General features: G+C 46.1%; 1 protein-coding gene across 1 annotated transcript; it reads right to left on the bottom strand.

Annotated features, from left to right (window-relative positions):
- Positions 1–9299: 9299 nt before the first annotated feature.
- On the bottom strand, positions 9300–11775 carry LOC135387352 (uncharacterized). The gene is made up of 2 exons (XM_064616581.1): positions 10862–11775; positions 9300–9464 (listed from the first exon to the last, which is right to left on the bottom strand). Exons 1-2 carry the CDS (start codon positions 11696–11698, stop codon positions 9447–9449), a joined length of 855 nt encoding a protein of 284 aa, XP_064472651.1. The 5' UTR covers positions 11699–11775; the 3' UTR covers positions 9300–9446.
- Between the last annotated feature and the right edge of the window lie 331 nt (positions 11776–12106).

Below are 12106 nucleotides of genomic sequence, written 5' to 3'. Positions count from 1 at the left end.
CCCTGTACAGCAGCACATATATTATCTCGTCCAGAATGAGGATTCACTTGTCCCTGGTCATTCACTCGGCTACTCACCCTATTTATCCCGAGGCCGAACAATTAGATGCAGTTCTGAGTCAGTGCTGATGATACCGAACTGGTTTTAGGAATGACCTGGGTTGAAGCCGTTGTTGAAAATGGGTCACCGGGAAATGTTACCGGCCTCTCCCTATTTGTGGACTGTCGTCAGTTGATCAGCTAGTCATGGAAGGCGTAGCACTACGGCGACTGTCTTCTCAGAAAGGTAACGTTAAAATTGTTTGCGACGATGGCTATGTGTATATTCTAGACAGAACGAAAAGTACTCGACATTATTGGCGTTGTGAGCGCAAGACGGAATGCAAAGGCCGCATCATTACGGAGCTGGTGCATAGGTGGGGAAGTTACTTTTATTTTGTAGTTGATGTTCAAAATTTTCATTGGCTGAGAGGACGCCTAAGTACCAGTGAGTGCTCCTTGTGAAGGTTGATAGAGTAGGTGACCTTGTATCTCATACAGTACAAATCCAAACAGCCAATTCCTTGGTATGTACTTTGTTACTTGTTCAGAGGGTAGAGGCCATTTTTCTGCCGCTTTTGCCCCATTCGTCCGAAAAATACCAGAGGGAGTGAAAAACAGAGGCGGTAAACAAAGGTGACACCCCAACCAGGGTAGGTCAACAACCCTTCTTTTGCGTTCTTCTTGGGTGTCGATGTGACCTTCTTGTCATTGTTGAAGATGAATAGAAAAAATCGGGGATTTTCCCGGATTCTGCAGGCACGGTCCTCGCTCAAGCTTTCAAGTTCCCGAACACGCAGTAACGCATAACGCCGTTACGCGTTAGTTGTTAAAAATGTAATGACGTTACGTTACTCATTACTTTTCTCCAAATGTAATGCGTTACCATATTTCACTACTCAAATGTAACGCGTTTCCGGTAACGCACTACTTTGTAACGCGTTACTCCCCACCTATGAGCTGGTGCACGGAGAGCACATTCTAACGAAGAAAACGAGGAGCCATTTTCATGCCCCTGATATCTGCAGAGGAGACATCTTAGACGCGAGGACTGCCCTCAAGAATTCGGCATCGATTTCTCGTGAAGCCCCAGTGAGGATTGTGCAGCAAGTGTCAAGCGCGATGAATAACACGACGAGGCTACAGCTCCCAAGTGACACCGCAATGAGGCAACTGGTTCAAAGAGCAAGAAGAATCGGTCTTCCACGCGAACCGGACTGCATCGATGATTTAGTGCTTGGTGACGACCACAGGCGCTCGCTACAAGGGAGTTATTTCTGCGCTACGACACCATCTGCGACGACGGTTCGAGGGTCATTGTGTTCTGCACAGACGAGAACTTGGCGTACCTTGAATCCCCGACAACGTGGCTTATGGACGGTACATTTAAGACTGTGTCTAGGTTGTTTGAGCAATTGTACACGATCCACGCTTACGTGCAAGCGTCTCTCTACCCTTTAGTGTACTGTCTGATGTCGCGGAGAACGCAGCTAGCTTACCAGCAGCTTTTGCGCGACGTCGTTGACCTCGCGGCAGAGCAGCAAATATTGCTGTCGCCTGTTGTGGATTTTGAGGTTGCAGCCATCAATGCTGTTCGGGTGGAGCTGCCTGATACCAACGTCTATGGGTGTTTTTTTCACTTGTGTCAAATACTGTGGCGGAGGGTGCAGCACCTGGGATTGTCAAGACTCTACGTCGAGAACGTTGGCGACTTCGCAATTAAGGTACGACAGCTCGCCGCGTTGGCCTTTCTGCCACTCGACGAAGTTAGGGAGGCCTACTTCAGCTTGAAGACACTTTTCCCATCGGATGCGTCGCCACTGCTGGACTGGTGGGAAATTAACTACATGTTGGGTAGGCCAATACGACGTACGACTGCTGATGGGCAACCAGTCGTCATTAGGAGCACGCCCACGTATCCACCCTCTCTTTGGAACTTATCATGCCTCACAGATGACGAACGACCACGGACCACAAACGAGGTTGAGGCCTGGCATCGCCGGTGGAACACATTAATTGGCTGCGATCACGTCAGCGTTTTCAGGCTCATAACTGCTATGCAAGAGGAGCAGGAGACCACCATAGAGCGGCTTATCCGAAGAGAAGCCCCCCCTCGTCCGCGCAAGCAGCAAAGGCTTCGCGAAGATCGTCTCATGTGCGTTTTGAGTGAGAGGAATACTCGAGACGTTCAGCAGTTCCTCCGGGGTATAGCTCATAATTTTTCATTTTAACTTGCTGCCATTGTGCATAATAAACGCATCAATAACACAGTGGTTCGTATGTCTACTTTTCCTTTTTGTGCACCCCTAAGTGATGGAAAGTGCGTTATTAACGTTCGGTGAAAGTATTTGTGATGTTAATTCACAACAAGTCTATCCTACCTAAATTGTGGAGCTAATTTTTTATCGCAGTTGGAAAAACAGTTTTCGTATCTTTGCTTCCTTATTTTTCGATAATATATTAATTTTAATTTAAATAATTCATAATAATATAAATAAATTTAAATAATTTAAATTTAATTTTGATTTCGATAATTCGGTTTTCTGACTTTTCGGTCTTCTGAATTTTCGGCCTTCTGATTGTTCGGCGTTATGACTTTTCGGTCTTCTGGTTTTCGGCCTTATGATAGTTCGGCCTTATGAGTTTCGGCCTTATGATTGCCACCCTGGGAGCAGCCAATAGTCTGTGCTTCTTCTGGGCACCCTTTTCATTGCTGGGATCCGAAATGGGATAGTGATATGTGCACGAAAGGCACTCGAAGTATAAATGCTAAGAAGGAAATTTCGCCATAGTATGAAATACAGATATTGTATTAACAGCCATATAAAACTTTAGATCAATCTTGTTTATGGTATGCATCTGCTCCAAACGAAGCAATAAAAAACTCAATCAAACGACCGCTGCCGTTTCGATCAAACGGTGTTCGATCAAATGTTTGCTTTCTTGAGTAAAATTATTATTATTATTTATTATTATTATTATTATGTAAGCGAGTGCAGAAAAAAAAAAAAGGAATACCGTTTCGAGCAGATTTTCCAGACTGGCATTGTAAGCGCTGTGTGTAGGCAATGTTTATAGCCTAATTTACAGCCGCTGGTAGATCCAATTGAGAGCCTCCGAGATACCGGCATCCGTACTATCCGATCACACTTGTACGCCGGCATACAGTAAGTATGCACTAGTACAACAATACGAAGAGCAACTAAAAATTCCATAATCAGTCAGTACAGGCGGTAGTGACTTGTGAAAACAATAATTGTAGCATGAATATATAAGAACAAAAAAATAAAAATAAAGTACTCATGTAGCAATAGGAGACAAGCAAAAAGACGTGAATGTCTCGAATCGAACTGCGGACCTTTCGTGGCAAAGTCCGACACTTTACCACTCGACAAACAGCGCAGAGGGCGCGGGCCGCCTTAAACTCGTGAGGTCAACCATGCACAATGGGGATTATTTCGTGAGTCGGAGGCGAACGGCGTGATAAGGACGGCGAGCGTGGCGCCATCTAGAATCGGGAAAATCGTGAATCGGAGTTGCTCCTCGACTGGTATGGCCTCTTAATTGGGTACCGAGGGAGTGTGCATAGATTCTACACATGGCACAACAGGTGGGTCATTTTATGTGATCGTTGTGTACTGCCACTTAATACATTTGGGTAAACGTTCAGGTGAAAACCTTAAGTGCAATGCATGCTCTGCTGCATTATGACTTTTGAACTGAAGACCATATCCCACATTTTGAGCTTGGTCTGGGGGATATTACAGCAAGAAAATATATTTAAGTGTGTGTGCATACGTGGACACATAAGTGGAAATTTGTAAATCCTATAAAGTGTGAATATGCTGCCAATAGGAAGTAAACTTGCCACTCACTGCACTCTAGTCAGTGACAACGTAAGTCATACAATTGCCCCCGCCCCCTCACAAGAATGGCTCTGCGCGGGCGAATGTAGTGCGGTGCGGCAAAGTGGGAACTGGGGGATGAGAGAGAGCCGGTATACTACATCGTGAAGCGGGGGCGTCGTGCAAACGCTAGTAGCCAATCGCAAGGGGTCTTCCACAGAAGAGTGGGCGGTCCCAATTGTAGGACTTAAGTCACTGATTGTGGCAGTTTATGGTTTATTCTGTGTGTTTATTTCTCTCCAGTACTGAGTACTCTCCTGCAATATAACGAGACAATGTTCTCAAAACCACCAATCGTGAAAAATTGGTTCTGCTTTCAGATTTTTTAATGACATAGTTCTCTGCATTCTCCATTTCATCAAGTGATCGTGCATGGGAATCTGTAGGTTTCCTTAAGGCTGCGGTACCACGCCTCCCCTAAAAACGGCCACTTTGCAGAAAGGATTTCGTCGCTCGTGTGCGTGTGTTCCTGGAGATATTGGCACCGTTGGAAAGCTGCTTTCCTTACCTGCCCCACTACAGAAGCCGTTTTTCGATATATCGCTCTGCATCGGTGTTATAAGGCCAATAGGCAGTAACAGTGATATGTAATGCTGTTTCAGAAAGGATTTAGCGACCCCCACCCACAATGTATCGCCTGCGGTAATCAACGCCGGATTCAAGCAGCCAATAATAAGACTAAACTGTATGATGCATTCTCAATTCATGAATCAAGACAACAAAGGAAAACTTTAGAGTTTGAAATAGAACTGTAATTCATCGAAATGAACAACTGTATAACTGAAATAACGCAGACCGTTGGGTTAGTTGGTATTCCATGGCAAAGGTGCAAAAAACGGCGCTCGTTCCTGTTTGTCTTCCACTGTCCGTTTCGTAAGACTTTGCAGCGTTTTTTGCACCTTTGCCATGTATAAAAGAAATAATAAATGTAATTTTTGTCATCAATGTGATGAATTCTATCGCAACGAAAACAGCTTATATTTAGTATGGTTAGATTGAACACAATGATTGCAAAGGAAACGAATATTCCACACTATGAACAAGGATCCTCACATGGAACCAGCGCTGACAATCAGAGGGGTTTTACGCGACTACACTCTGTACAACATCAACATCCGAAGGATAGAATTGCAGGAGAAGAATCGATCATTGAAATTTAGAGGAATGATACATCAATCTTTGTTTACAAAGGTGGATCACTAATCTTTTGCGAAAGCTTATCATATTTTGTGAATTAAATTGCACAGCGTGTATATTTCTCAATCAGCTGGATTAGCTCTCTTATTCATGAGACGACGATCACGCGAAAGGAACGATATCGGAACAGTACGGAGCACGTGTGCTCAGATGTTCTTTATCTCCTTGATCGAACAAGATGACAAGCGCAGTGTACGATTAAAATGAATTATTTACGACTCGGCTCGCGCCCACCCCCTCGTCTCCATCTTTCCTTCACTTTTTCGTTTCAGTCTGAGGCGTACTTTGTTTGCTTTGCGCGCGTTTTTAAGTTGACCACTGTAGTTCAAAGATCGAAAGCGCGACGGAGCCGTAATCAGGGGCGGCTTTCTCTCACAAGTTAAAACTTTCAGCAGGGATAGTCTTTAGACAACGTTGACATAACAAGGAAAGCTATTAAATTTTGTTGACTTGGCTTTTTTATCATATGCTTGAACCGTACATGGCTGATATAAACGCCAGAAAATGCGCGAACGATAAACCACGCATCGAAATTCCAGTGCCTTAGTTTTCTTCACATGCGATTTCCGTGCGGTGAGAAAGTGATGCAAAAATCTGTGATGCGGGACAATACTGGGGAGGAAGCAGTGCACTCCTTCCCAAGGAAGCAGTGAAGTACCAGCTACCAAGACGAAGTAACAGAATACCTTGACCCGCTACCCTACAAAAAAAGAAGGAAAAAAGAAAAGAAAAATATAAGGACTCCTTTGGTACTAAGTACATGCAGCGTCGCTTATCACGAGTTTGCTCAAGAGTGGACATAATATTCTAATTTTGTGTCACTTCTAACGGTTCATGCGAACGTTCTAAATGTGATTAGTTCTTCGATCACCTGGAGTATTACGAAGCATTGAGCAGCATTGTGTGAAAGGGATGTAGCGTTCGTATTCTTCGCCATTGTAGGGTGTAGAGTATCACCCTGGTGATCAAACTCCCCCATCATGATTCGTCATTCGTTCGTCGTTGTATTTCACATCTTCAGCGGTTGCATATAAAGAGAAGTAAAACACAATTCATATTGCTTTGTTTCTGCGCTTCAATTTTTACGACTACACAGCAGCTACCCCAGGAGTGCCGAACTCATTCGTGTCCGCGAGCCGAATTGAGCCATGGAGGAACTAGGCGGGCCGCATACCACGGCTTTGACCGTGGTTCGACAGGTAGTTCACACAGGTAGCTCAGGTGGAAGACAGGTAGTTCGTTTGTTGCTCTGAGTGACGCTCCTGGTGCACCAGCAAGTGTGCTAGAAGAAGAAAACGTGTACAACGCGGTTACGCGGTGTTATGCGGTACCTCACGTGATGCATGGTTCCGTGAAAGCCTACCAGAGGCGATCCGATCGCGTATTGGCGAGATACAGTTGCCGCCATCTATCGCCAGGCACATCGGCGGGCACGCACGGGCACATCGGCGGCACACGCGACAGCGGCCGATCAGTACACCAGTCCTTAGGACTGGTGCAACAGGATGGATGAATGGGTGGATAGTGCCTCTGGTCGGCAATCTGTCCGCAGGCCGCTATGCCGAGAAGAACCGATCCAACGCTCGCTTTCCGGATGCCACGAAACACCTCTTATCACGACGCTGCACCGATTCATCGGATGCGACTCGATGTGGTTTTTACAACACTGTGGACACTTGAGACAAGTTGACTCTCCTAGATGCTGTCACTGCGGTGCTCTAGAGGAGAGTACATTCTTCATTGCCCACACTATATACCAACCTTCCCGAATCCCACTTTCTGGGTCTCTTAATCAGCTGGACTCTCGCGCACTCTATCAATCAAAATTGCTTGGTCCATGGCCAAATCCAGCCAACCAGCGTTCTGCCCTCAAAGCTCTTGTGACCTCTTTGGACACCGTAGGTCTCCGATTCATACCTCGCCCACACCCCACCAGTAATGGGGTAGAGTAACGACCTGCCGACAAAACTCCCCATACACCATCATTATTTTTTTTTGATTCCGCGTTAGCGCCGCGAAGCAACTGTGACTATGAACGGCGTACAGATGTGGACAGATGGAGAGAGGACAGCAGGAAGGGGGATATTATGCGTCCCGGGCCGACTTCATGGGAACTGTGGCGACATTTGTCTGGAAAATCTTCCGAAAGGCCAGGGAAAACGTCAGACAGCACAGCCGGTGGCAGGATTCGAACCCACCACCTCCCAGTCTTCAGCACGACCTTGGCTACCACCAACGACTGAGGCGCCTTAACCCGCGCGGCCATGCCGCTGGACCATCATTAAATAAAGTCCTTGTTTCATAATATATACAGAGATTGTGCCAGCACCCCCGCACACTCCTTTGCCCCCAAAAGTTTTGCAACGCCCCCACCCCGTAAATGCCTACCAGAAAGGCCAACAACGCCAGAAAAGCAGCAAATATGGGTATCACAACCTCCTACGAGAACCCCCCGATCCGTAAGTCCTGGGAATATCCTTGACACAAATATTCCCGCACACCCACCTAACCCCCCCCCCCCCAAACCTTGCGACCCCAAAAAGATCCCTGTCAGAGAGAACAAAAAGCCAGTAAAGCAGCAAATATATGGATGTCACCCCCGCAGGCAAAAATCCTGGGGATATCCCTGCAGAGTTTCTTCAAAATAGACCTCTACCCGAGAAGCGTCACGTTGGTAGACAGACTGAAACCGAAACAGATCGGAAGGGGAGAGCTGGGTTCCACGAATGGGCTCTTGTTCGCTGCCTCCTACTGAAAGAAAAGTAGGACCGAACGTCGCGTTCCTTTCAGAGGTCATTGTAATCCCCTCAAGACCGTGGTTTTCGGGCGCGACCTTGTTCGCCCCATAGCTTGGAGCACAGTTCAACTCTTCCAAGCCGGTGGCGCTGTCGAACACTATGACGTCATTTGTTTACAAACAGGGAGAGGTCTACTGCTACGTATATGGTGTAAAGAGGGAGCCTTGTTACGTTAGTATTTATTCCTGAGGCAGAATCTCGAAACATGCGCCTGCGACGAAAGAAACCTATATTTTAGAGAAAAGTCTTAGGGTCGTTTCACAAAGGTATGAACGCAAGCGTCATAAGCATCATAATATTTTATGACGAAAGGAAGTCATGAAAAGAACCGACCTGAAAAGAAGCCCTTGCGTTTCTTATGACGTTTCATATCCAAACAATATTTTGCCTCCTGTTTCAGAGTTAAATGTCGCGAAATTCATGGCACCGCGTAGGGCAATGTTTGAAAACGCGGGCAAGGATAGGGAATCTCGGAAGCGTCAGTCAGGACAACGCTTTAGCGTTGCTTTCCTTACCACGGCAAAAAGGACCATTTTCGGGTGGTTCGACAAATAAAGTTTGTGGCTACCAGCATCACATTAGAATAAGACGCATTAGAGCAAACTGTACCTAATTGAGTGCCCTACCAAACGATGTTGGTTTTAGAAAATAAGCAATTCATGCACGTATTTCCAAAATTAATTTCAGAACACACACACACGCACAAAATCATTGCAAACAGAAAACTCCTAAAGATAAGCTTGTGTCTCGAAGACAAATATCAACTTAGAAATTCCGAAATACACAAAATGAACAACATCTGCAAATATCAACAGTCTAGGTCAAGAAGTTTGTAAGTTGTGTAAAATAATGTGGCCACTCATGCCGTACATGCGATTGAGTGATTGAGTTCCTAGATTTGCATCACAATTCATAAAAACATAGCACACAAGACATAAGTTTCATGCTCCGATTTTGAGTCGTTCAACTGTAGTACACAACAGTACGAAGTACTCAGGTCAACCTATTTTATCTGTATCTCCCTTTTGCTCCAGACGAAGTCTAGCACAATATAGACAACGAAAAGAAAAATGCGAGACTGATAGGACCTCAAGCAGGTGTCGGAACCCGGTAAATCTGTTCATTCCCAAGCAGCACAATGCACTCAAAGTCGAGTGCAATAGGGGTGGACGGGTAGGTGGAACGCCTTGAACACACTCGTGAAACTAAAGAACATTGATAAGACACATACCGGCCACCCCCATTGCACTCGACTTTCAGTACATTGTGCCGCTTGGGTTACTGTGTAATCGTAATTCCAAACAAGTCTCCATTTTCGTAATTTCGAGCAATATTCTATTTTCCACAGAAATTACTGATGTTGGTAGCATTTATTTTATGAGAATATGTGTGAGAAAAGAGAAAGCGAGATGCACGCCGCTCACGAGGCAAGGTTGCGAAGATACGGCAGCAAAGGATCACTGAAGTCATGTCAAGGACGCTACGGCTTGGTGAGATAGATGTAAGGGCTATGGCCGAGGCACGACCTGCAAAAAGCCACGATTCACTTGTAATCGATCTTTTCAAAGCGATATCGAACAGTACTTCAACGTTGAAAGGTGGTCACACATACAGGGTGGGTGTAGATAAAGTAGCCCCACATTTTCGCACATAGCGCGTTTCCTGCGTTACGTACGAACTTTCGGCAACTCACGACGGTGCATCTACGCGGTGCAAATCCAGAAAAAAAAAATCGTGGTAACCAAACTCTGTGTGATAAAACCGTTAGCAACGTGAACTTCGCTCCGTGTATTTCCAATGGGACATGGCAGTGTAGCACAGTTGCATCGCCCTACCTCTGAGGGTGCCGCTCACGCAGATACAAAACGAGATCTGGTACGCCTAGCGGTAGCTAGGCGCAACTGTGCAGTGACCCCCATATAGACCGGGATGCACGGAGAGCAACGTTTACATGGATAATTTTTTTGTTACGTGGAGTTTGGTTACTAAGATTTTTTTTGTTCGTTTTCATGGGATGAATGAGTCATCCCGCGCCACCGGAAGTTCATGCGGTAAGCAGGGGAACGTCATACGTGCATAAATGTGGGGCTACATCGGCTCCCAACATAGTTTCTCCGATTCATAATTCACGTGTTGTTAATCCTCTTTACTAGATTATTTTTTTAGCGAGACTTGAATCTTGAAGACTGAACACTTAAAGCAGAACTTCACCTCATATACTCTGATTCGATGAAAGCGGGAGGCGTACGCCTGTTTATGACACCTTCAAAGAGAACTTCACCACGTAGCACGCCGAAGGTCAAGCATTGCGCAGGATGCTACATTTAACAGTCCTGATTTGTGAAAAACGTGGGGCGTACGCTTTTCGTGGGAACACACCTGCATAAGTGTAACAAAAAGGCGTACGCCTTAAGTTTTCAAGAAATCAGGGGAGAGTACGATGTCGCTCGGGATGATGGTTGATTAGGAGAGAGTGCTTTTTTAACAGTGTCCATTACGTTACTAATTGTCACAAAAACACGTACACTCTTAAAATTGAACTTCACTGCATAGCACGCTCCTAGCCAACCATCATCTCGAATGATATCGTTACCTGCACAGACTTTTTAAAAACGGGAGGCGTACGCCTTTTTTGTGACATTTATGAGCAGCATAAGAGTTACAAAAAAAGGCGTCCCTCCCGTTTTCAGCAAATCAGAGCAGATAACGATACCATTCGAGATGATGGTTGGCTAGGAGCGTGCTATGCGATGCAGTTCATTTTTAAGAGTGTACCCGCAGCGCTGAGCTTTAACGGAATCATTCTTCGTACTGGTCGGCATTCAGTGCGTTATCCCCCCGAAGTTGTGAACAGTTGAACATTTCCTAAGCTGTGCGCAGTTTCTATTGAACATTCCTTCAAGATAATGGCGAATTCACTTACGGTAACATTTAGAAATAACCCCGACGTCCGCTTTGAAACCTCGAACAAATTAGCAGTCCGATCGCCGCTCTCGGTTACGTCGTCTTCTGCATCTGCATACTCGTTGGCTGAAATATCTTCCAAAGTCGTACTCTCAACTATTTTCCGACCGCGTACTCCACTTCCATCGCCTTCTGGATAAAATGTGGATAACTCGTCGGAGCGGGTCGCCTCCTTTCTACTCGCCTCAACAGCCATATCCACGAGTCTGATGAGGTAGAATATTGCGATGGCGGTAACAACAATGTTGGCAATGCCAAGAATGCATAGTGTGCGGCAAGTAACGCCTCCTTCCTTTTTCTTAGGACGAGAAATTGAGAGCGCTGGTACAGGTTGCGGAAATGCCACTTCTTTTGGAACAACCGGTACCGGATTCACGTCGCCAGCCGGATTAGTCTGCGTTCCTGCCAGCTCCCCGCCGAAGTCAGTGGTGTTTCCCACTTCGTAGTCTTGTGTCTGGGTACCCTGATCTATCCGGTCCGCACCAAGATCTTCGTTACTTGGGCTGTAGAGCTCTTCCGCGGCCTGAACGCTTGAGGTCCGACACGAAGGCTCTGGAGACAGAATAGGTGGTGACAAAACGACTTCGTTGCGGCTCTGGGTCGCCGATGGTTCTACGGGAAGTTCTCTAGCGGGAGTCCATTGGTAAGTGGGTTCCGGTTGGGGAAGGAACGGGGTTTGTTGTTCAACTTGATCGTGGACAGAGGAACTACTGTATTCGTCAACGATTGGTCTTTTTGTCTTGACTGAGACGTGCGATCCTGCTTTGTCGTAGCCATAGTAATTGTAAAAGTCCATCTCTTTCTGATATAGCCTGATGAAGGTTCGAACAGACGCCGGGACGCGGGCCGTGTTCTTCTTCCCCCTTGATGAGTATGCCGTGGAACTACTTATTTGTTCTTCCTCCTCCTCTCACTTTCTGGCTTTAATCCACGAATAAGGATTGGCCAACGAGATCCAGATAAATTCTTCTTCCTCTGCTGTCTCATGGACAATAGCTATTAGCCACAAGGGAGATTGGACAGGACTATGAAATTGACTATCTAGACTATGACTATGACGTGGTCGGTGAATGTGATCGTGGAGGTGGTGAATGATGGCTACTTAAGTGTGCGCGCGAAACTACTCAATGGATGGTGGTGCAGGGGTGATGGTGGGTGGATGGAGGATGATGGAGGGCGGACTGGAAGCGGTGCGAGAGGGAAA

This window comes from Ornithodoros turicata, chromosome 3 (genome assembly GCF_037126465.1).
Source record: "Ornithodoros turicata isolate Travis chromosome 3, ASM3712646v1, whole genome shotgun sequence".
NCBI lineage: Eukaryota > Metazoa > Arthropoda > Arachnida > Ixodida > Argasidae > Ornithodoros > Ornithodoros turicata.
This window is presented reverse-complemented; position numbering and strand designations above follow the sequence as displayed.